Here is a 21,733-nt window from a genome sequence, read left to right as displayed (position 1 = left end):
CGGAAATGCCCTAGTCCCCATCACAGGAAACTGACAATAAAGGCAGTTTTCTTGTTGTTTTGGTTAAGGTACAGTTTTAATTTATTTAACACTATGATATTATTATTATCACTATTATTATATTATTTTTGGTTTTTCGAGTCAGGGTTTCTGTGCTTAGCCCCGGCTGTGCAGAAACTCGCTCTGTAGATCAGGCCGGCATCGAACTCAGATCCACCTGCTTTTGCGCTTTTCCACGAAAGCGCGTGCGCCACCACGCGGGGCCACGACAGGGAGAGTTCCCGATCGGCACAAAACCCGGGGTGGAGAGACAATGCACTCGCCACCCGGCATGACCGACCGTCCACCTACAACATCCCCAAGGGCCGCCGCCTAGCCGGAAGCTCCAGAGCCCACCAAAGCTGACGTCAGCGGGGCGCTCCCCGGGCCACCTCCCGGTCCTCCACGTTTCCCGAAAGGCTAGGCGGCGGACGGGGCGCCCCCGGGAGCCGGGGAGGACCCCATTGGCACGGCCCGCGTCACGTGACGGCGAGCCTCCCCGGAGGGGGACGGAAGTGCGCCTGGTGATGTAGCGGCGAGGGAGGGGCCGAGGCCAGCGCCGTCCGTCCGCCGGCCGCCGCGATCGATCGTGCGGTGAGTCCGCGCGCCGAGCGGCAGAGCGGGGCCGCCCGTGGGCCCGGCAGCAGCGGCCGCTCCCCCCCTCCCGCTCCCGTCGGCGGCGCCGCCATGGACGCGGAGGGCGCGCGCAGGTAACGCGGACGCGGGCGGCCGGGGTCGGCCGGGGCCGCGGCCCCGCACAAAGGCCGGCCTGCGCGTGCGCGCTGGGGCCCGCGCTCCCTCCCCCCCCGTACCCTCCCCCCCCGCGCCCGCGCCGGTGCTCAGGCCCCGGTACCCGCGAGCTTTAAAAGGCGGTGTGCGCGGCCACAGCCTCGATCGCCGGGAACTGGAAAGATGGGGCGGGTGCCCGGGGGAGGGACCGGGGGCGGCTTCCTCCGCATCCTCTCGGGAAAGCTCCGTGAAGGTTCCCCGGGTGGATGCTCTTGCTGTGGGGTGTGTTTACGTGTACAAGGCGCAAGGAAGGCAATCTAGAGATTGTGCCTTTCTGGTGGCCCTGAGATGGTCTTTAACATTGTCCCTTAGGGGTGCTGAGGATGTCAGGGGGTGTTGCCAAAGTACAGGTTTGGAGATTTAAACTCTTGACAGAAAGCGAAATAAGAAAAACAAGATGGCAGGGCCTCCGCAGGTAAACGGAATGCTGACTTACTATTAGGCCTGGTGAACAATTAGCGTGCCTCTCAGTGGCGAATGGACACTGAACTTAGGGCAAGGCAACTGTCTTCAGCCCGCCTCCCTTTTCGACCACTGCGCGTCGTTCATCTCTGTGAGTGAGTTGATGGGGGCTGATGGCAGTTTGTGGGGGTGAAATGAAAGCCTGGTTTACAACTGAAAGATTCAAGGGCACTCTGCAGAGGGGTCTCTACTGACAGGGCTTGTAGATCTAACCCCCAGCTGTTCCTCAACAGTTTACCAATTGCAGGGTGCCAGTGGCCTGCTGGTGAAGAGTGTCCCAGCCCAACTTGCAGAGGGGTTTGTAGAACTGATTGAATGAGAGTCTACATAAATAAATGCTAAATGGATGGAGCAGTGAGTCATTAACAAAACGCGGCACAGTCTTATACGGAAGTTCAGAAAAAACTAAGACAGTAAGGCACGTCGGCAGTTTTCATATAATAGGTTGTGTAGTTTGTCTCTGGAAAGAACGTAACTAACTGCTCAATTTCATGCCTGGTTCAATTTCATGCTGATGCTGTATTTGATGTATTTGGTGTGTGTGTGTATGTGTGTGTGTGTGTGTGTGTGTGTGTGTGTGTGTGTGTGTGTGTGTGCAAGCACAGGCACACACACACACTCCTAACCAAGACCAAATAGTGGGAGAGAGGAGAACCTTGATGTCATACTGTTGAAGTGATATTTAAATGAACCAAAATAAAATAAAATTATTTTTATTTGGGAGGATGTGATTGGGGATTGAGTCCAGGGCCTCTAGTATTCGAGGTAAACACTTTACCACAGAGTCATGCCCCCAACCAAAATCTTGGTTTTTATTTTGAAACGTCTTGCTGTGTAACCTGGGCTAGCCTTGGATCAGTCTGTAAGCTTAGATGGACCTTAAAGTTATGGGCCTTCTGCCTCAGCCTCCCACATGGCTGGGATTATGGGCCTTTACTACTGGGCCTGGTTTGAACTGGAAATTCTGGTTGGTCCTAAGTCTTTATGCTCACTGCCTGTCGTAACTAATGCACAGTTATGTGCACACAAGCACAGTCAGCAGCAGACTTGTATGTGGTATCCCTTCGCAGTGCCCATTACCAGCTCCCCAGCCCATTAGCACAGGTCGTTGCTTTGTGAGCACTCAGTGTGATACGTATTTGTTCAAGTGAGATGACTAAAGGTATTTAGAAAATGGCAACCTGGACCCTTAAAATAGTGTAAAATAACTGAGAAGTAAAGGAGTTCCTCATTGTTTCTAGAGAAAGCCGTAAAGATTTAAGACACGGCAGATCTGAATTGTTTTAACTATCCTTTTTTTTTTTTTTTTTTTTTTTTTAAATCTTTGAGACAGTCTTGCTTTGTAGCCCCAGGCAGGCCTCAAGCTTATGTTCATCCTCCTGCCTCTGCTTTCTGAGTGCTGGGATTACAGGTGTACAATGTGGTGACTTTCTTAATCACCTGTGTGTGTGTGTGTGTGTGTGTGTGTGTGTATGTGAGTGTGTAGAGACCACGGACAGCAATGGGAACCAGTCCTGGGAACAGGAAGTAAATAGGAGGGGGTGGAGAAGGGGTCTAGGAGAAGCAGCATGAGAAGAAGGAAAGAGGCAGTGGGGGGTAGTTTAGACCAGCAGATAAGGGAAGAAAAGAGACTGGGACGTCTTCATCAAGCTTTGAAGTTTCACACAGAATGGAAGGTCTGGGACCTGTAATAGTTCATCACAACTTGACTTGGAGTCACCTAGAAGACACACTTCTGGATCTGTCTTTAGAGTGTTTCCAGAGACGTTCCCCTGAATGTGATGGTCCTGTCAGAGGACTTTCCATTTGCAGACCTCTGCTCAGTGAAGCTGGATCTTGGGCTGAACTACACAAAAGAATGTCAGGATGAGAAAGCGCAAAGCAGATTTCGTAAGCTTGTTAGGTAGTGGTAAGGGATTGTAAGTACGCACTTACTTATTATTTTATTTTTAGCATTTTACTGTGTGTGTGCACTCATTCACTCATGCATGTGTGTATATGGGGATGCCCATGTTTCACAGCCCCAACCAATATGGAGGTCAGAGGACAATTTTCTGGAGTTTATTTTCTCCTTCCCCTTGTGGGTTCCAGATGCCAGACTCAGACCATCAGTCTTGGTGGCAAGTACCTTTGCCTGCTGAACCATGTCACTGGCCCAAGCATGGCAGGGCGGAGCTTAGTTTAAAAGGACAGTACACACCTAAGACATGGAAGTCCACAGGTGTCTTCAGTGGCTATGTGTAAAATCTGTGTCTTTCTACTGCATTGCTCAAGGGATGTAATTTACAGCTAAGCTTAAAGACTAAATGAAAAAAAGATATATACATTTGTCTTAGTTACTGTTCGATTGCTGTGAAGGGACACCATGACCAACTTTCATAAAAGAAAGCATTTAATTGGGGGCTTGCTGACAGTGTCAGAGAGTTAGTCCAGGACGGCACTGGAACAGTGGCTAAGAGCTTTGTATCCTGACCTGAAAACAGCAGGCAGAGACAGACACTCGGCCTGGTGTGGGCTTTTGAAACTTCAGAGCCCACCCCCATTGACACACCTCCTCCAACAAGGCCACACCTCCTGATCCTTCCCAAACAGGTCATCGACTGGGAACTAAGCATGCAAATATACGAGCCCATGCAGACCGTTATCATTCAAACCATGGCACTGGTTTGTTTTCCTCTTAAAGAATTTCCCTTGTAGGTAAAATTGTAAGTGGTTTTATGAGGTGTGTGAAGGATGACTTAAGGTGATTTATAAGGATGTGAGAGGAGTCAAAACTTAAGGCCACAAACACTCTGGGCCTGATTAAGCTTAGTTTCTTGTTTTTAATACCCTTACTTGTGATGTACTTAGAAAGACAGGCAATCCCTGTAGGGAATTGTGATTTTTGTCAGTTGTGTTGACGTTCTGACTTATAGCCAAACTCTGGAATAAAAGACTTCCCCTTCTGGTGTTCTTTAATTTTTCTGTCCATCCTTCTCTGGGCTGGGTCCCAGACTGGGGAAAAGGAAAGAACCTGCTAAGTGCTGGCATTCCCCTTCCTCTGCTTCCTGATCAGCACCATGGACCAAGTGGCTCTGGCTGCCACGCCTTCCCCAGCCTGGTGGACTGTGTTCTTCTGAACTGGGCATAGGAACAAGCCACGCCTTCCCCAGCCTGGTGGACTGCGTTCTTCTGAACTGGCATAGAAATAAGCTCTTCTTCCATTAAGGTGCCTTTTTTCAGGTATTGGCCACACCGACCAGGAAAGGAGGAAATACAGGATCTGTTCAGATCTCAACAGATTTAGTCCTGCGTAGTGTAGAAGCTGCTAAATCTAATTCTTCATTAGCGTAGCGAGGGAGGGGAAGGTGGACAGTAGGTGTGACGACTCGGTTCTCCCTGAGGCTGCCCCTCTCCTGGAGACGTAACAGGAGCACTACAGAATTCTATCCCAGGGAGTGTGTGTGTGTGTGTGTGTGTGTGTGTGTGTGTGTGCACGTGTGAGACAAAGGTATTTCTGAAATCTTTTGAGCAGGGAGTTAGAGAGATGACTGAGCAGTTAGGAACACTTGCTGCTCTTGCAGAGGACGAGTTTCTCCCCCATCATGAGCATGGTGGCTCGTAACTGCCTTGCTCCAGTTATGGGGGCACTGACTCCCCTTCTCACCCCCACAGACATGCACATAGACTCACGTAGACAAGCATAGGTACAAATAAAACTCTGGTTTTCTAGCATTCAAGTTTAAGAAGGTTTTTCTGTACATGTACTGCTTTCTTCTGCCAAGTAACAATGTTACAGAGGCAGAAGCAGGCAGATCTCCGAGTTCAAGGCCAGCCTGGTCTACAGAGTGAGTTCCAGGACAGCCAGGGCTACACAGAGAAACAAACAAACAAAAAACCAGGAACAAAACCAAGAAACCAACCAAACAACAACAACAAAAGACTGTTATGGGACTGGGGAGATGGTTTACTTGGTAAGGTGTCTGCTGCAGTACCTATGTGAAAATCCGGGTGTGTGCCTGTTTTCCTTCCACAGGGGAGGAAGAGGCGATCTGTGGTTTGCTGGTTGGTTGGTCTGGGAGCCTCAGGTTCAGTGAGACCCTGTCTGAAAAACTAAGCTAGAGAGTCCTCGAGGGCACTACCTGATACTGACCTCTGGCCTCCACATGTTCCCACGTAAACAGTGTTACATTCCACCTTTTGTTTGGGGTGTTGGGAAGCTAGTCACATGGTACCACATTTAATTCTCATGGCCAGGCACGATCACACATGCCTATAATCCCAATACTTGGTAATAGAGGCAGGAGGTGTGTGTATGTGTTCCTATTTTTCCTCACTGGTGCCGATCCTCCTCTCCTGCATCCCTCCTTGAAGACAAAGTGCCTATTCGGTGGGATTGGGCCTCTGTGGTCTTGGAGCGTGCAGCACTCTAGCTGTGTTCTCACGGGTAGTCTGTTACCCTGTGTCCCCTTTGTGACCTGTGCTGAGGAATTGAAGTTGATTTCCAGATTGAACAGAACCGGGGGAGTCTATACAGTCCTGCTCAAGAGTCCTCTTTCAGGCCTTGTGTGATAGCTCAGGGTTCCAAGCAGGGACAGAGAAGCAATAGTCAACATCCAGAGTATTTCTCCTCACTTTCATCAGGTGTTCTTGGGGCAGGTGTTCTTGGGGTATGGTGCTCTCACATGGGCTGAGCTGGGGAAGGTGTTCCCAGGGGAGTAAACAAAGCTCTAAGGGAGCAGAGCTCTCAGCCAGGCAGTGTGGGAAAATCTACTGTTACCTTTTATGGGATGGGGTGGAGGGGAGTGGTTTGAGACAGGGTTTCTCTGTGTAGCCCTGGCTATCCTGGAACTCTGTAGACCAGGCTGGTCTGGTACTCAAGAGATCTGCCTGCCTTGTTGCCAGAGTGTTGGGATTAAAGATGTGTGCTGCCACTTCATGGCAGTTAAAAGTTACCTTTTAACTTGGCATTTTACTGAGATAAGACTTAATTACAGAATTGACTCATTTGACCTTTGCTTTTTTATTTATGCGTGTTTGTGGGTAGATGAGAATGTGTGCACCATCTCTGTGCAAGTGTGTTTGGAATTCTGGAAGAGGGTGTCCAGTCCCCTGGAACTAGAGTTACAGGAGATTGAGAGCTGCCTGATGTGGGTGCTGGGAATGAGCCTGGATCCTCAAGAGAGCAGTGAGTGCTCTTGTCATGTCTCTCCAGCCCCTGTCTCAAAAACAAACAAACAAAACAAAACAAAACACACACACAACCCAAAAGAAAACCTAAGTTATATTGTTAGGATGGGGAAATCCTTGTGCCAAGATGGGAAGTAGTGTTTGTGGGGCTATAAATTGTATTTGTGAATATTTTTAATTCATATGGATTGATAGCCCTTCAAGACTATCTACTAGAAAGTTCCTATGATCTTGTTTCGGGGACAGTGTAGGCACCTTGAGAGGACTGGCAGGTTTCATTGGTGGCACATTGGGCCACCATACACTGTAAGAGTTAACGTTTGTGTAGTGAGTGCTTGGTAAAGGTCAGGGAAGAACGTGCACTGGAGAGTAGGCCTTCCTTCTCTCTTGTTATCTTTGAATAATGACGACGATCCATCCGGCTATAAAATGGTTGGATTCTGAAGACTTGAACACCTGATTATTTAAACTCACAGCTTGTACCTAATTGTTCTTTCAGCTATTCGATGGAGCAAGTTCAAGCTTTCTATTCATTTCCATTTCAACAAATGATGGCTGCAGCCCCTAACATGGCAGTCACGACTGAAGCGCAGATGCCGGCAGAAGCTCCTGCCCAGGAGGAGCCTGCACCAGGTAGTTCGTACCACGCTGCTTTAAAACCGTGGGCCCGTCCCGAACGCCTCCTCCCCTGGTAAAGCGGTTAGTAATGTTCCACATCTGCACACTGAGTGCTCCGGGGTGGGGGGTGGGGGGAAGATGGGGACCTGAGACCTTAGCACTAGCATTTAACTTGGTCCAAGGGCTCTGAGTGTCAGGGCAGAATGACAGCCCGTGAACAACAGAGGAGGGAAGGTGCCAGCTGAGGGAACAGAGTTGAGGTATGGCAGCCAAAAACCTGAGTGATTGTGTGGCTTCTGGAGTATGGAAGGAAATGGTGGGTAATGGGGCCAGACAAGGCAGTCAGGCTGTGTTGATCCTGAGGAGTACACATTCTATTCCCAAAGCAATAGAGCTGTCGAGAGGTTGGGAGCAGAGAAGTGACTTAAATGGGCATTTTTTTTTTTTTTTTTTTTTTTTGGTTTTTCGAGACAGGGTTTCTCTGTGTAGCTTTGCACCTTTGCTGGAACTCACTTGGTAGTCCAGGCTGGCCCCGAACACACAGAGATCCGCCTGGCTCTGCCTCCCGAGTGCTGGGATTAAAGGCGTGCGCCACCACCGCCCTGCTTAAATGGGCATTTTAAAGGCGGTCTGGAGGGTGTTTTAAGAACAAGACAGGCTTGAAGGTGGGGAGTGGAGTAGAGACTTTCTGTAAGCTGGGGAGGATATGGAGAATATTGGAGAGCATGGAGAGAGTTGGGCAATACTCGAGGTAGAATTACTTGACTGTAGTTATTATATTTCGTGTGGATGCTGAGGGAGGAGGAGGAGAAACCAGCAAGTACCTGTCGTAGTCCATTACATGATTATAATGATTACTTGAGGCTGGGTGACACTTTTATTGTGGATTGTTTTTTTTTTTCATTTTACATGCCAACCACATCCCCCTCTCTTCACTCATCCTGCTCCCCAGCCTTCCCCCTCAACCCACCTCCTATTCCCTCTTCCAACAAGGTAAGGCCTCCCATGGGGAGTCAGCAGAGGCAGGTCTAAGCCCCTCCCCCTGAATCAAGGCTGTGCAAGGTGTCCCACCATAGGGAGAGGGCACAAAAAAGCCAGGTCATGCACCAGGGGTGGATTCTGATTCTACTGCCAGGAGCTCCTTAAGCAGACCAAGCCACACAACTGTCTTACTTATGCAGAGGGCCTAGTCCAGTCCCGTGGAGGCTCCACAGCTGTTGGTCTAAAGTTCATGAGTTCCCACTAGTTTGGTTTGGTTGTCTCTGTAGGTTTCCCCATCATGATCCTGATGCCCCTTTTTATGGTTATTATTATGTTTATGTTTATGTGTGTGTTGCCTGTGTGTATGTCTATACACATGTGTACCCAGTACCCAAAGAAGCCAGAAGAGGGCATCAGATCCCTGGAACTGGAGTTACAGACTGTTGTGAGCTGCCATGTGGGTGCTGGGAATTGAACCTGGGTCCTCTAGAAGAACAACCGATGTGCTCTTAACCACTGAGCTATATCCCTGCCCCGAGTGACATTTTTAAAATGTGTGGTTTTGATTGTTTAATGTTCTATGTGTATGGGTGTTTTCCATGCATTGTCTGTGCACTGCTTACATGTCTGGTACCTTCGGAGGCTGGAAGAGGGTGTGGCATCCCCTGGAACTGGAGTTAGAGATGGTTGTACGCTGCCATGTGAGTGCTAGGTCCCCTGTAAGAGCGGCCACTCTTAACCACTGGGCCATCTCTCCAGCTCTGAGGACGGGGGTGTGTGCACAGCTCTGAAGGTTCAGGAGCATAGCACCAGCATTTGCTCAGCTCTAGGGAAGACCTCCTGGCAGTTGGCACCACAGTGGCAGAAGTTAGTGTGAGAGAGAATCCCATCCCCAGACAGGAGGCCACAGCGACAGACAGGCACTCCCCCAGTTAACCCAAGGACCCTTGCGTGGCCCCACCTCTTAACGGTTCCACAGCTGCCGTGGGACGAAGCATCCAAACACAGGAACCTCTGGTGGACAAACTCGAGCATTATCCAAAGCATTCTTAGATTTCTGACGGGCAGTTGGTTGCAGGAAGTGCCACACACTGAGATAAAGAATTAGAAGAGGAGTCAGAAGATTGAAGTGTGGAGGTGGGGTACCAGCAGCAGTAGTTATCGTAGGAGTGTGCTCATAGTTGGTATATAGTCCCAGGGCTGCACCTAATTTATCAGCCCGAGCTGCCTCCTGCCTCGCTTCTGTGTTTGCCGACAGGGAGCTGGCGTCCCCAGCTGCTGGTCTATGGTGGTAGAGCCCTGGTAGGGAGTAGCTGAAGCAGCCTTCCAGGCTTGGTGGAACAGAGGCCTGACAAAACAGGAAAGCATCCAGAGAATGAAGGCTGAGGGAACGAAGGGTTCCTGTTGAATAACCTTGTGTCTGTGTTTCTCAGCCTCAGGAGACGTTAGCATCGTCAAGAGACGCTTGACCGTCAGGACTGTCAGGCAGAAATGACAGGTGGTGTTACTCACTCTAATGACCAGATTTGCCCTCAACACACATCGTTCAGCCTTAAAGTCAGTTAAAACCTCCCTTTGAGGACAGGGTCTCACTGTAGACCAGGCTGATCTTGAATTCATAGAAGTTCTTTGCCTGCTTCTGCTTCTTGAATGCTGGTGTTAAAGATGTGCACCACCTTGTCTGGCCTTGTTCAGAAATTTGTTTACTTAATTATTCATGTACTGATCGAATTCCTATAAAGTGGTTCATAGATCCCTGGAGAAAGCAGGAAGCCAAGTGAGATTGTACAGGAAATCATCCTGTGACTGTCACGTGTGCCTAGATGGAGGGAAAAGGAGGGAACACACTGCAGCCCAGTGTTGGGAAATACAAGGCCGAAACTGGAATCCGATAACGTGGGTGGAATCTCCTGCAGTTTCTAAATTAAAGTTTTCTGCAGCCACATTCTGGAAATCACTGTGTTTCAGAGGCTCCAAAAAGAAGGAAAAGGAAAACCAGAGCATCAGAACCCAAGGACCCAGTGGAACCCAAAAAACCTGCTGAGTCAAAAAAATCTGGCAAGTCCACAAAATCAAAAGAGAAGCAAGAAAAAATCACTGATACCTTTAAAGTGAAAAGAAAAGTGGACCGTTTCAATGGCGTTTCTGAAGCGGAGCTTCTGACCAAGACTCTCCCTGATATTTTGACCTTCAATCTGGACATTGTGATCGTAAGAATTTTTGTCCTTGGTAGACAGTGAATGTCACTAGAGGATTAACTTAGAGTGGTCCTTACCAATAGCATTCTTCTGAAAAGAGGGTCTCTGAGACCCTTCTGGGGGTGAGTGGTGTTACCTTCCTGAGGTTGAGTTATGTGGGGGTGAACAAGAGGTGAGTCTGAGGTTGGGACTGCCTGGGTTCAAACCTTCCAGCAAGGGAAGGCCCTGAGCAGGCCTTCATCTTCACAGTATTTCATTGATAAAACGTGTGCATGCCTCCCCATGTGAACCACTTAGATTGCAGGATAGTTGGTAGTACTCAGTACTGGTACTGGATTGTTTTTGCTTTTTGGTATTTTGAAATACACTCACTGTGTAGCCCTGGCTGGCCTCAAAATTGTAGCAGTCCTGGTGCCTCTGACTATTACAAGCCTGTGCCACCACATCCAGCCAGACAGTACTAAATCTGAGCTTCTGTCTATAATGTAAGAAACACTAGAACCTAGTGAACATCGGTGGACAGCTGTGTAGGCGTTCTGGAGAGAAAGTTACTTCCTGGGATGCTGGCAGGACGTGGCTCGGACTGGCTGCTGGAAGACCTGCATCTTTCCTGACTGCAGGCAGCCTGCCTCAGTGGGGGTCCAGTTGGTTCTTTGAAAACAGCAGCAAATTTTAGAAAGGAGTTTCTCTATGCTGCAACAGTTATAATCAATTCCGTTTTATCTGCCACTCCTGCATAAAAGCCCGAAGGCTTAAGGCTGACTTCTTTCGTTTTTTAGCATGTAATAATTGCACAACATACCAGGCTTCATTGTTTCATACATGTACATGATGCACTTGGTGTTCACCGCCCAGTCAACCTCTTGTCCTTCCTTCCTCATCTTTTTTCTTATCAAATAGTCTACCTTTTCTTTTTCCTGTCTTTCTTCCTTTTCTTTTTCCTGTCTTTCTTCCTTTTCTTTTTCCTGTCTTTCTTCCTTTTCTTTTTCCTGTCTTTCTACCTTTTCTTTTTCCTGTTTTTCTTTCTTTCTTTTTTTTTTTTTAAAGATGTATTTATTTACTATGTATACAGAAGAGGGCGCCAGATCTCATTACAGATGGTTGTGAGCCACCGTGTGGTTGCTGGGAATGGAACTCAGGACCTCTAGACGAGCAGTCAGTGCTCTTAACCTCTGAGCCATCTCTCCAGCCCTTTTTCTGTTTTTCAAGACAGGGTTTATCTGTGTAGCCTTGGCTGTCCTGCAACTCACTCTGTAGACCAGGCTGGCCTCGAACTCAGAGATCACATGCCTCTGCCTCCCTAAAGGCATGTGCTACCACAGCTTGGCTTTTTTTCTTTTCTTTTCTTTTCTTTTTATTCTCTTACATATTATATCTAGACCAGTTTCCTCTTCCTCCCCTCCCCCCCAAGTCTGTCCCCCTCCTCTCCCCCCCCCCAATCCACCCCCATCTCCAACTCCCCTCAGAAAAGAACAGGCCTCCTGGGGGATATCAACCAAACATGACATAACTAGCTACAATAAGACCCGGCACATACCATCACATCTAGGCTGGACGAGGCAGCGCAGTGGGAGGGAAAAGGTCCACAAGTAGGCAAAAGAGTCACAGACAGACAGCCCCCCCCCCCCCCCCCCGGCTCGTTTTTTTTTTTTTTTTTTAATAGAGAAATTTTTTTTTTAAGGAAAAACAAAATAATTTAGTATATTGCATAGTGTAGGGGATGTGGCGGTAACAGAACAGCCTGCCTTTCACCTGGATTTTGCATATGAAATAAAATGTGATATTTGTCTGAGTTAAAGCTAAAACTAGTTAATTATTCTGTTTTATAGATCGGCATTAACCCAGGACTAATGGCTGCTTACAAAGGGCATCATTACCCTGGACCTGGAAACCATTTCTGTAAGTGTCTACTTCTGAAAAGGCCCTTTTAGAATGAGATCTTTCTTTAGGATTCGTTAGAGTTTTACAGTTATGAGAATGATACAGATAACATGGACTCAGATTGCACGTTTCTCTGAGTCTATACATGAAGGTCAGGGGTCTGAAATGGTGTACCATTGTTCACGGTTTTATGTGCTAGGGAGCAGAAGGGCAGGGAACAGAACTTTGTGATGGTTTCTGTGGAGCTGGGGATCAAACCCAGGACTTCGAGCATGCTAAGCATGTATTCTACACCTGGCTGACCTCCCTACCTTCTTTCTCTTTGCTCAAAATGTTTTCAAGGTTTTAGATTCGTATTTATTATTGTTATTTTTATTTATTTATTTTTTAATTGAGACAGTTTCTTTATGTAATCCTGACTGTTCAGGAACTACTATATAGACAGCTGGCTTGAACTCACAGAGATCCTCCTGCTTTGCCTCCCGAGTGCTGGGATTAAAGGCATGTGGCACCATGCCTGGCCTTGTTTTCTTTTTGGTTTTTTTTTTTTTTTTTTTTTGGTTTTTCGAGACAGGGTTTCTCTGTGTAGCTTTGCGCCTTTCCTGGAACTCGCTTTGGAGACCAGGCTGGCCTCGAACTCACAGAGATCCGCCTGGCTCTGCCTCCCGAGTGCTGGGATTAAAGGCGTCGGCCACCACCGCCCGGCTTTTTTTTTTTTTTTTTTAAGATTTATTTATTTATTATGTATACAGCGTTCTGCCTGCATGTATGTCTACATGCCAGACGAGGACACCAGATCTCATTATAGATGGTTGTGAGCCACCATGTGGTTGCTGGGGATTGAACTCAGGACCTCTGGAAGAACAATCAGTGCTCTTATCCACTGAGCCATCTCTCCAGCCCGTTTTTTTTTTAAAGAAGGGTGTGTGTGTGTGTTTATCCCACAGATACAGTAACAATAGTACTTTGCTATGACAGTGTAGACCTATGGGTCTTTGGCAAACTTCTATCTCCAAAAATATTTACATTACAATTCATAACAGTGGCAAAATTACAACTATAAAGTAGCAGCGAAAATAGTTTTATGGTTGGGGGTCACCGCAGCAGGAGGAGCTATTAGGAAGGTTGAGAACCACTGGTGTAGACAAAAGTATTGGTGTTCCTAGATTTTTGTAAGTGTTATTTCCTTTGAGAGAAGAAAAGTATTGATTGTGGAGCTGGAGAGGTGGCTCAGCGGTTAAGAGCGTTGGCTGTTCTTCCAGAGCACCCAGATTTGATTCCCAGCACCTACATGATGCCCTGTTTCGGCACCAACACCACATATGGTGCACAACACCCTAGGCAAAACACCCTGTTACGGTTGTTTTTATTTTTATTTTTTGTCAGTGTGACACAAACTCAGAGTAATTTGGTAAGAGTTGAGAAAATGCCACCAGATTGGGCTGTGGGGCATTTTCTTGATTGCGAGGGTCCAGCTCATTGTAGGTGATCCCACCCCAGGCAGGTGGTCCTGAGTTGTGTAAGAAAGCAGGCTGAGCAAGCCAGTAAGGAGCATCCTCCATGGCCTCTGCATCACTTCCTGCCTCCAGGTTCCTGCCTTGAGTTCCTGCCCTGACTTCTTTCAGTGATGGAGTGTGACCTGAGAGATGTAAGTTGAAATAAACGCATTCTCCACTAATTGCATTTGGTCATGGTCTTTATCACAGCAATAGAAACCCTAACTAAACACACCCATACACATTAAAAAAAAAAGTTTCTTAAAAGAAATTGATTTTTAGATATCAGTTATATATAAAATGCTTTGGTATGAGACATTCTAAAGACAGTTCCTTTAGAAGAAAATAGCGAAGACTCATTCTTTGATAGCGAGCTTTGAAAACAGGTGCTGCTACTGTGCTGCTCTCCATATGAAGTTGTTCATAGAGACCCTTTACCACTGCCTACTAGAGCAGCGCGTGTCCTCAAAAAACACTGCTTATCTAAGAGTAGGATTCCAGATGTTTAGGCTAGGTACTAGTGTACTAGTGAACCCAGCACCATACTGTCCCTCTTATTTTTAATTCTGAGAAAGTGGGTCTTAGTTTCCTCCACTCGCAGGGTGTTTTAATTCAGTCTGTGGGGTAGTCCGAGGGCAGATGGTGACGTTACCAATAACTGGGCGAGAACACGGTTTGAAGCTATGGTGCAAAGAAGATGATAGTTTCTTGTAGGAAAATGACGGTTATTAAAATCATAGAGATTAGCATGGTATCCAGCCTGCTGTCATTGCTCAATAAGGTATTAGGCCTAGGTACTGATTTTTAATACACTTTTAAGTCCTTTATCTCCCGTCAGTTTTAAGAACAGGATGTAGACTATTCCATCAGTTTTCTGGTAAAAGCTTTCCACTTTCTGTGGAAGTGACAGCGTCTTCTTTTCACAGGGAAGTGTCTGTTCATGTCAGGGCTGAGTGAGGTTCAGCTGAACCACATGGACGACCACACCTTACCCGGGAAGTATGGCATCGGGTTCACCAACATGGTGGAGAGGACCACGCCGGGCAGCAAGGATCTGTCTAGGTAGCTATAGAGCACCTGGTGGCGAGGCTCTCGCGTGACTTAGGAGCACTGCGTTTTATTGAGTGTGTGATGTTTATTGAGCAAACACTGCTGTGTGTGTGTTCCTCATTGCTGCTTCACTCCATTTCAGTAAGGAGTTCCGGGAAGGAGGGCGGATCCTAGTGCAGAAGCTGCAGAAGTACCAGCCACGCATAGCCGTCTTTAATGGGAAATGTAAGATGTACTTCTGCATCTTTATCTTCTCTCTGCCGATGTCAAGGGCAGCGTTGAACGTGTGTGGTTTTCTATTTTAGGTATCTATGAAATTTTCAGTAAAGAGGTGTTTGGAGTAAAGGTTAAGAACTTGGAATTTGGGCTTCAGCCCCACAAGATCCCCGACACAGAAACTGTAAGTCCTCTAAGTACATCTGTAAACCAGATCCACAGGGACTTCCAGCTAGCTGGCCTTTTCATTTGTCTCAGACATTGTCATTTTTGCCATGAAAAAGCCATCTGTTGTATTAAATCATTATCAGCTTACACTTTCAGACGCAATTAGAGTTTTATTTAAAAAGTATTTGTTAGCTAAATATCAGAGGAACTGGCTCACACTACATTTAGAATATCATCAATGGCAGTTACTTAAAAACTCAGATGTACATATAAACACAGTCTTCATTGGTAAAATTAACTACTTTATTTGTATATTTAATCCCAGCTTAATTTTTGAGCCATACATGGTAAACAAACATCCAGCCAGCCTTCTGTTTGGTACTGTCACACTATCAAAGGTACGAGACAGCCTGTGGTTTTCTCTTTTTTTAACGTTTCATTTATTTATCTATTTTTATGTGTATGGGTGTTTTGCTTGCATATGTCTGTGTACCACATGTGTGCAATGCCAATGGAGGCCAGAAGAGGGCACCAGATTTCCTAGGACTGGAGATAGAGAAGTTGTGAGCCACCATGTGGATGCTGAGAATTGAACCCTGAGTCCTCTGTAAGAGCAGCCAGTGCTCTTAACCACTGAACTATCTCTTCAGCCCCGTATAGTGATTTCAAACTAATTTCTGCAGAGTATCTGCAGACATTTGGTTCCAGTTTTGTTTACTCTTCTTTTTTTAGTACTTAAGTTTATAGGTTTTTGGTTGTCTTGTTGTGCTGGGGATCAAACCTAGGTCTTTGCACATGTCAGGCAAGTACTGCCACTTAGCTATACCCTGGCCTGCTTACACATAGTTTTCTATACAGCTTTCTTTTGTTATTCAGTTGAAGAGGTCAGGGTAATTGGGATTGAACCTAGGGTTTCTCACATGCTAGGCAAGTGATCTACTACTGAGCTATGTCCGCAGCCTTCTTTTTACTTTTTGTTTGGAGACAGAGTCTCACTAAGTTGCCCAAAGTAGTCTTCAAATCACTCTCTAGTTCAGGCTGGCCTTGAATTTGCCATCCTCCTATTTCAGCCTCCTGAGTAGATGATGGGATTAGAAACCTGTGCCACCAGGCCTACCCTGAACACAGCTTTCTAAAAACCACACGGTGCACACTGACGCAGAGGCAGGTGGATCTCTGTGAGTTAGAGGCCAGCCTAGTCTACAGAGTGAGATCCAGGACAGCCAGGGCCACACAGAGAAACCCTGTCTCCAAAAAAAAAAAAAAGAGCCTCAAATCTCTCCCTCTCTGCTTTCCTATAAACACTTGATTGGTGAGCATCCTAGTTTGTACTCTCGCTGTGATAAACACCATGACCAAAGGCGGCTTGGGAAGAAGAGATTTATTTCCACTTACAAATCACACACCGTCGTCGCCGTCGAGGGAAGCAAACTGGAAGAACACTGCTGGCTTCCTCCGGCTCGCTCAGCTTGCTTTCTTATGGAACCCAGGCTCTGGGGCTGGAGAGATGGCTCCGTAGTTAAGAGCACTGGCTGCTATCCCAGAGGTGATCTGACACCTTCACACAGACATACATGCCGGCAAACACCAGTGCACATAGACTACATCTTAGAACAAAACAGGCCCACTAGGGATGGCGCTCCTCCTAGTGGGTGGGGCTCTCCCACATATTAGCAGTTAAGAAAAGGCCTCCCGGGGCTGGCAGGTTGGTTATTGAGGGTTATGACATTTGCTGCCAAGCCTTACAACCTGAGTTCAGTCCCCAGACACACATACTGTGGAAAGAGAGAACAGACTCCCACAGGGTGTCCTCTGACCTCCACTTGTACACACACCACATGCCCCTCCACCACCACCCCGCACCCCAAAATAAGAAAGTGCCTCACAGGCAAGGCCCAGGCTAGTTTGATCTGGATAATTTTTCAGGTGAGGTTGCCTCTTCACAGGTGATTGTAGATCTGGGTCAGTTGATAGCCAAGAAGTAACCGTGGCAACGGTGGCAGTCCTCTTGGCCCTGCATTTATCTTAGACACTATACTCTTTACCATAAACTAAGAAGCTACTGATGTTGCTAGTGATTTAGCTCAAAGAGAAAACAGTTTACTTTCTTTTCTTTTACTTTGTGTGTTTGTAGGTCGGTGGGTGGAGGGTCTCACTATGTAGACTAACTGTTCTCAAACTTACAGAGATCCACTTGCCTCTGCCTCCTGAGTGCTAGGATTAAAGGTGTGCTGGTGCCAGTAGACTGTCTACTCTGGGTCATTTTAATTGAAGAATATCTTGAAAATGTGCTGTTATAAAACATGCTAACATACTCACCTGCATGTCTGTATCAATTAGGAATTTCTCTAAACATGCTATAGTCAAAGCAAAATAATTATAATATATGATAAGGAAACCAACTTTAAAAATCACCATAGGTAGAGTAGTCCATTGCCTCACTTGTGTGTAGAGAGGACAGAAGCAACTTCTGCCCTTTGAAGGACAGTTTGTCACCGACCAAAATGATAAATGTGTCTTTCCCTGTAGCTATCTACTTCTGGTAATTGTTTGTTTTTTTGTTTTTTGTTTTTCGAGACAGAATTTCTCTGTGTAGTTTTGGTGCCTGTCCTGGATCTTGCTCTGTAGCCCCGGCTGGCCTCGAACTCACAGAGATCCTCCTGGCTCTGCTTCCCAAGTGCTGGGATTAAAGGCGTGCACCACCACTGCCCGGCTACTTCTGGTATTTTATCCAACTTCTGGGAAAATCTCCAAATTAATGATGTATAAAGCTTCTTCCTATAGTCGATAAAAGAACTCATAACAACCTAAATCTACAATTGGCTTGAGTTAATAAGTTATAAAAGGCCTGGATAACTTTGTTTAAAAGGCTTTTTTTTTTTTTCCTTGCTATATGGTCAGAACATCTCTGCGATACACCGTTGAGTGAAGAGAAGAGCAGGGTATGGGGAAGTAGAGCACATTGTGCTTGTATGTTATGAAAAGGGATGTGGGGTAGTTGATACCCTAGATGCCTTGGATTGTCCACAGACACCTCGGGGACTCATGAGAGTGATTGTCTCGGCAAAGGAAGCTGAGTGGACAGAGAGCTGGGAGGGTAAATGTCAGCATAAATGCTGCACCCCTTTGTTCCTCTTGAATCATGAAGTGTGTATTTACTAAGGAAAGAAAAGACTTGATTGATAGAGGAACACTGTGGGGAGCCATCTCTTAATTTAAGTATCAAGTTATTATGCCAAATAAAGGTAAGTTTTTCTGACCACAGTGTGAGTAGTTTCAATCAAATGTTAAGATCTCTGAACCTTTAAAACTTGTTGATCCCAGCTCTGCTACGTCATGCCATCTTCCAGTGCCAGATGTGCTCAGTTTCCTCGAGCCCAGGACAAAGTTCACTACTACATTAAGCTGAAGGATTTACGGGATCAGCTGAAGGGCATTGAGCGGAACACAGACGTGCAGGAGGTGCAGTACACGTTCGACCTGCAGCTCGCACAAGGTTTGCTACCGTTCCCTTCCCTCATCAGTGATCTGTGTGTCCGCAACAGAAAGGAGGGTGTGGATTTCAAGCAGGAAGAAGGGAAATTTTATTGGAGCCAGATGCTCTGGTAACGGATTTTAGTGTCTGTTCGGGTCTCCTTGTACCACGGTTTCCCCCTGTTCTGGATCTAAGGACCGCCTCCCTGCCTAAAACTGAGTGTGGTGGATTTTTCCAATTCTTACAACCTAATTTAGTATATGCTCCAAAGAATTGTTAGAACGACAGCAAATGGGGCTGGGGAGGTTGCTCGGGGGGTAAAAACATCTGTTGATCTTGTAGGGACCAGGTTCGGTTCTCAGAACCCGCCTCAGGCGGTTCACGGCCACCTGTAATTCAGCCTCCTCGGTCACCTGCATGCATATACACTAATGCAACACACACACACACACACACACACACAAATAAATAAAATAACAAGTCTTTTAAAAAAAACTACAGCACATTATGTAACTCAGCTGAATTTATAGAAAACTTCTACAACACCAGTTTCAGCCGTCTTTACCTTTCCCACAGAGGACGCGAAGAAGATGGCTGTTAAGGAAGAAAAGTATGATCCCGGCTACGAGGCAGCGTATGGCAGTGCTTACGGTGAAAACCCATGTAATAGTGAACCTCGCAGCTTTCCTTCAAATGGGCTAAGTATGTTCCCATCCGGATTTGTTCCTTTCAGAGGATTGGGAGGCGATGGGGATGTAATAGAAAAAGAAAGTAATTGTTGGAGATTTAGGGATACTAATCTAAAAATGTAGTTAAGTGACTAAAGATTTTCACATCATTTTCTTAATTCATGCCTTCTAAACAACCCCCTAGCATCTCCCTCCCTGAATAACAAATGATGATTTCTCAGTCCTCGAACTGAAAAACTAGTAGAAACTTAACACTGTTTTTAAAAACTCGCTCAGTATCTTAATAACTCTTTAATGCACTTTAAAGATCTCCCGATAGGATCAGTTGAAACTTGACAATGAACTAAGATTCTTTCCCTTCCCAGCAGCCGACGGTGCAGAGCTAAGAGGAGAAGCGGCCCCTGGTGACGTTCCAAATGGGCAGTGGATGGCACAGTCATTTACAGACCAGATCCCCTCTTTTAACAGTTGTGGGACCCACGAACAGGAAGAAGGAAGCCATGCTTAACGACGGTGCTGCTCAGCTCTGCCTCAATGCTGCAGTTTTAATGCAGTTGGCAGGACCTCGAACCTCAGTTTCCTAACTGAAGAGTTAGTATTCATAGTACTTTACGCTAGTGGTGTAATTATATGTGGAGCAGTTACATGGTAGGGTCAACTGTATGAACCTATGTAGTCTGGAAGGAAAAAAATAGGGTGTTTTCTACCTGAGTTTTGTATTTGAATTACCCATCATCCCAGCTTTTTATATACTATATTTCATTTATGAAGAAACTGGTTTTCTTTGGGGAGTTACTTTGATGTAATTTTAAAATGCAACAGTCTAAATATTTATAGTTGATTCTTGACTGTACATACCTATATATGCCCTTATCCCTTTTAATGCCTCAGAAGGGCATGCTAATAAGAATCAAACTAGTAAAAGGCAGATGTGCCGATTTCCATGGAAGAAGCTAACCAACCCTCAGTGGAGTCTGGTTAGTTTTGGAAGCTGGGGGTAAACTCAGAACTTCCTAGTCACACTCTCCAGATGGTGTATATGGCAGTTGCTTAGTAATAGAATCAGAGTGTGGCCTGACCTGATGGGCCTAAGCCCTGCCTTCGGCCTCCCACTCCTGTGTGCCGGTCCTCTCAGAGACAGAAACTGTTCTGAGCTGGTAGGTTCCTGAGAACGCAGTAGACCTTTTACGTTTGCCAATTGTGTATTTACTGAATTTCCCCATCAGTGTTTATCACTGTTCTAATTTTATCCTTGACTGGAAAGTGGTAGGAAATGAACTTTCAGGGAGAGCAACAGAATGCTGGAGGTGTTTGATAATTCTGTTTAAACTGGTGCTGTGTGTACATGGGATGTACTAAGATAATGCAGAATTTTTCTTGCTAGTTAAAACTAATGAGTCAATAATTTAAAAATGACTGTCACTACTGTTTGTTACTGTGGACTAAGTGAACCTCATGAAAAGGTTGGCTAGAATTTGTACCTTTATGGTTTCTAACGCATTTTCCATGGTGCTACAAATAGTCTAGCCCGTTAGGTCTGGTGGATATTAAAACTGGGTATTCAGAAATACCTATTACATTCAATCCTGATCACTCATGAATATTCTGACTTGATGCATACCCAAGGAGCATGCTGGTTTTGCAGTATGAAATGTCTGTGCGGTGTTTATATTCCACAGAGGTTAAGTAGTCTGCAGAGAAGCAGTTTCTTGTGAATCTTAACATGCCTTTTAGCTGTGGCAATGATGGATTTTATTTTCCTTACGTCTAGTCGAGCCGTATACGAGTCATGTTATTTAAAAGGTGTACTGCACTGCTGTTTACATGGACATTTTGTGCGGGTGCTTTGAAGTGCCTTGCATCAGGGATTAGGACCAGTTGAATTATTTTTTTTCATGGGACTATGTAAAGCATGTAACTAGGTATTGCTTTGGTATATAACTGTTGTAGCTTTCCCATAGATTTCCTTGAGTAGAGAAATACCTTTAAATTATGTCACTCTGGAGAATGGGTGTGAGGGTCTTCCGAAACAGCTCAGCGTTTTTCATTGACCATGGCAAATGAGTCGTACGTGTTGATGTATCCTGCACATGACAGGATGGCGTTTTCTCCATTATAATACTGGGATTTTAAATTCATATGAAATTCTGTGTGGTTTTTACAATAAACATTAAGAATGGCTATGCTTAAGGAACAGGCTTTTCTGTAGAAAGACTTAATGGTATTCTTCGCTTTAAACCTGAAGACAGTTTACTTTCTATTATATTTAACTTGTAGAGTAATACATGAGGAAAACTTGAATATTTTATTTGTACAGATATCTTGTGTGTGTGTGTGTGTGTGTGTGTGTGTGTGTGTGTGTGTGTGTGTGTGTGTGTGTTTTGTTTGTTTTTTGAGACAGAGTTTCTCTGTGTAGCCCTGGCTGTCTTGGAACTCATTCTGTAGACCGGCCTGGCCTCTAACTCAACAGAGATCCACCTGCCTCTGCCTCCGCCTCCCAAG

The 21,733-nt window shown here is 46.0% G+C and overlaps 1 protein-coding gene across 4 annotated transcripts; it reads left to right on the top strand.

Annotated features, from left to right (window-relative positions):
• The first annotated feature begins 497 nt into the window (after window positions 1-497).
• Tdg (thymine DNA glycosylase) lies at window positions 498-21,421 on the top strand. Of its 4 annotated transcripts, none has more exons than XM_052753009.1 (10): window positions 498-633; window positions 6,959-7,092; window positions 10,027-10,268; window positions 12,086-12,155; window positions 14,560-14,695; window positions 14,826-14,908; window positions 14,989-15,083; window positions 18,392-18,563; window positions 19,119-19,244; window positions 19,597-21,421. In XM_052753009.1, exons 2-10 carry the CDS (start codon window positions 6,966-6,968, stop codon window positions 19,737-19,739), a joined length of 1,194 nt encoding a protein of 397 aa, XP_052608969.1. In that variant the 5' UTR covers window positions 498-633; window positions 6,959-6,965; the 3' UTR covers window positions 19,740-21,421. The 4 variants fall into 4 exon arrangements, with proteins under 4 accessions (XP_052608969.1, XP_052608967.1, XP_052608966.1 ...); XM_052753007.1 differs by lacking the exon at window positions 498-633 and adding an exon at window positions 639-749 and having other exon boundaries at window positions 19,600-21,421; XM_052753006.1 differs by lacking the exon at window positions 498-633 and adding an exon at window positions 639-749.
• Window positions 21,422-21,733: the final 312 nt, after the last annotated feature.

Source organism: Peromyscus californicus, unplaced genomic scaffold (genome assembly GCF_007827085.1).
Source record: "Peromyscus californicus insignis strain IS unplaced genomic scaffold, ASM782708v3 Scaffold_24__1_contigs__length_46423439, whole genome shotgun sequence".
In the NCBI taxonomy this organism is placed as follows: Eukaryota; Metazoa; Chordata; class Mammalia; order Rodentia; family Cricetidae; genus Peromyscus; species Peromyscus californicus.
Note: the sequence above shows the minus strand (reverse complement) of the source record. Positions and strands in the feature narration are given on the sequence as shown.

Coding starts and splice junctions, on each gene's coding strand:
- Tdg (XM_052753006.1), top strand. CDS start 727: ATGGACGCGGAGGGCGCGCGCAG. Junction 12,156..14,559: donor TGGACCTGGAAACCATTTCT/GTAAGTGTCTAC, acceptor TTCTTTTCACAG/GGAAGTGTCTGTTCATGTCA. Junction 18,564..19,118: donor CGACCTGCAGCTCGCACAAG/GTTTGCTACCGT, acceptor CCTTTCCCACAG/AGGACGCGAAGAAGATGGCT.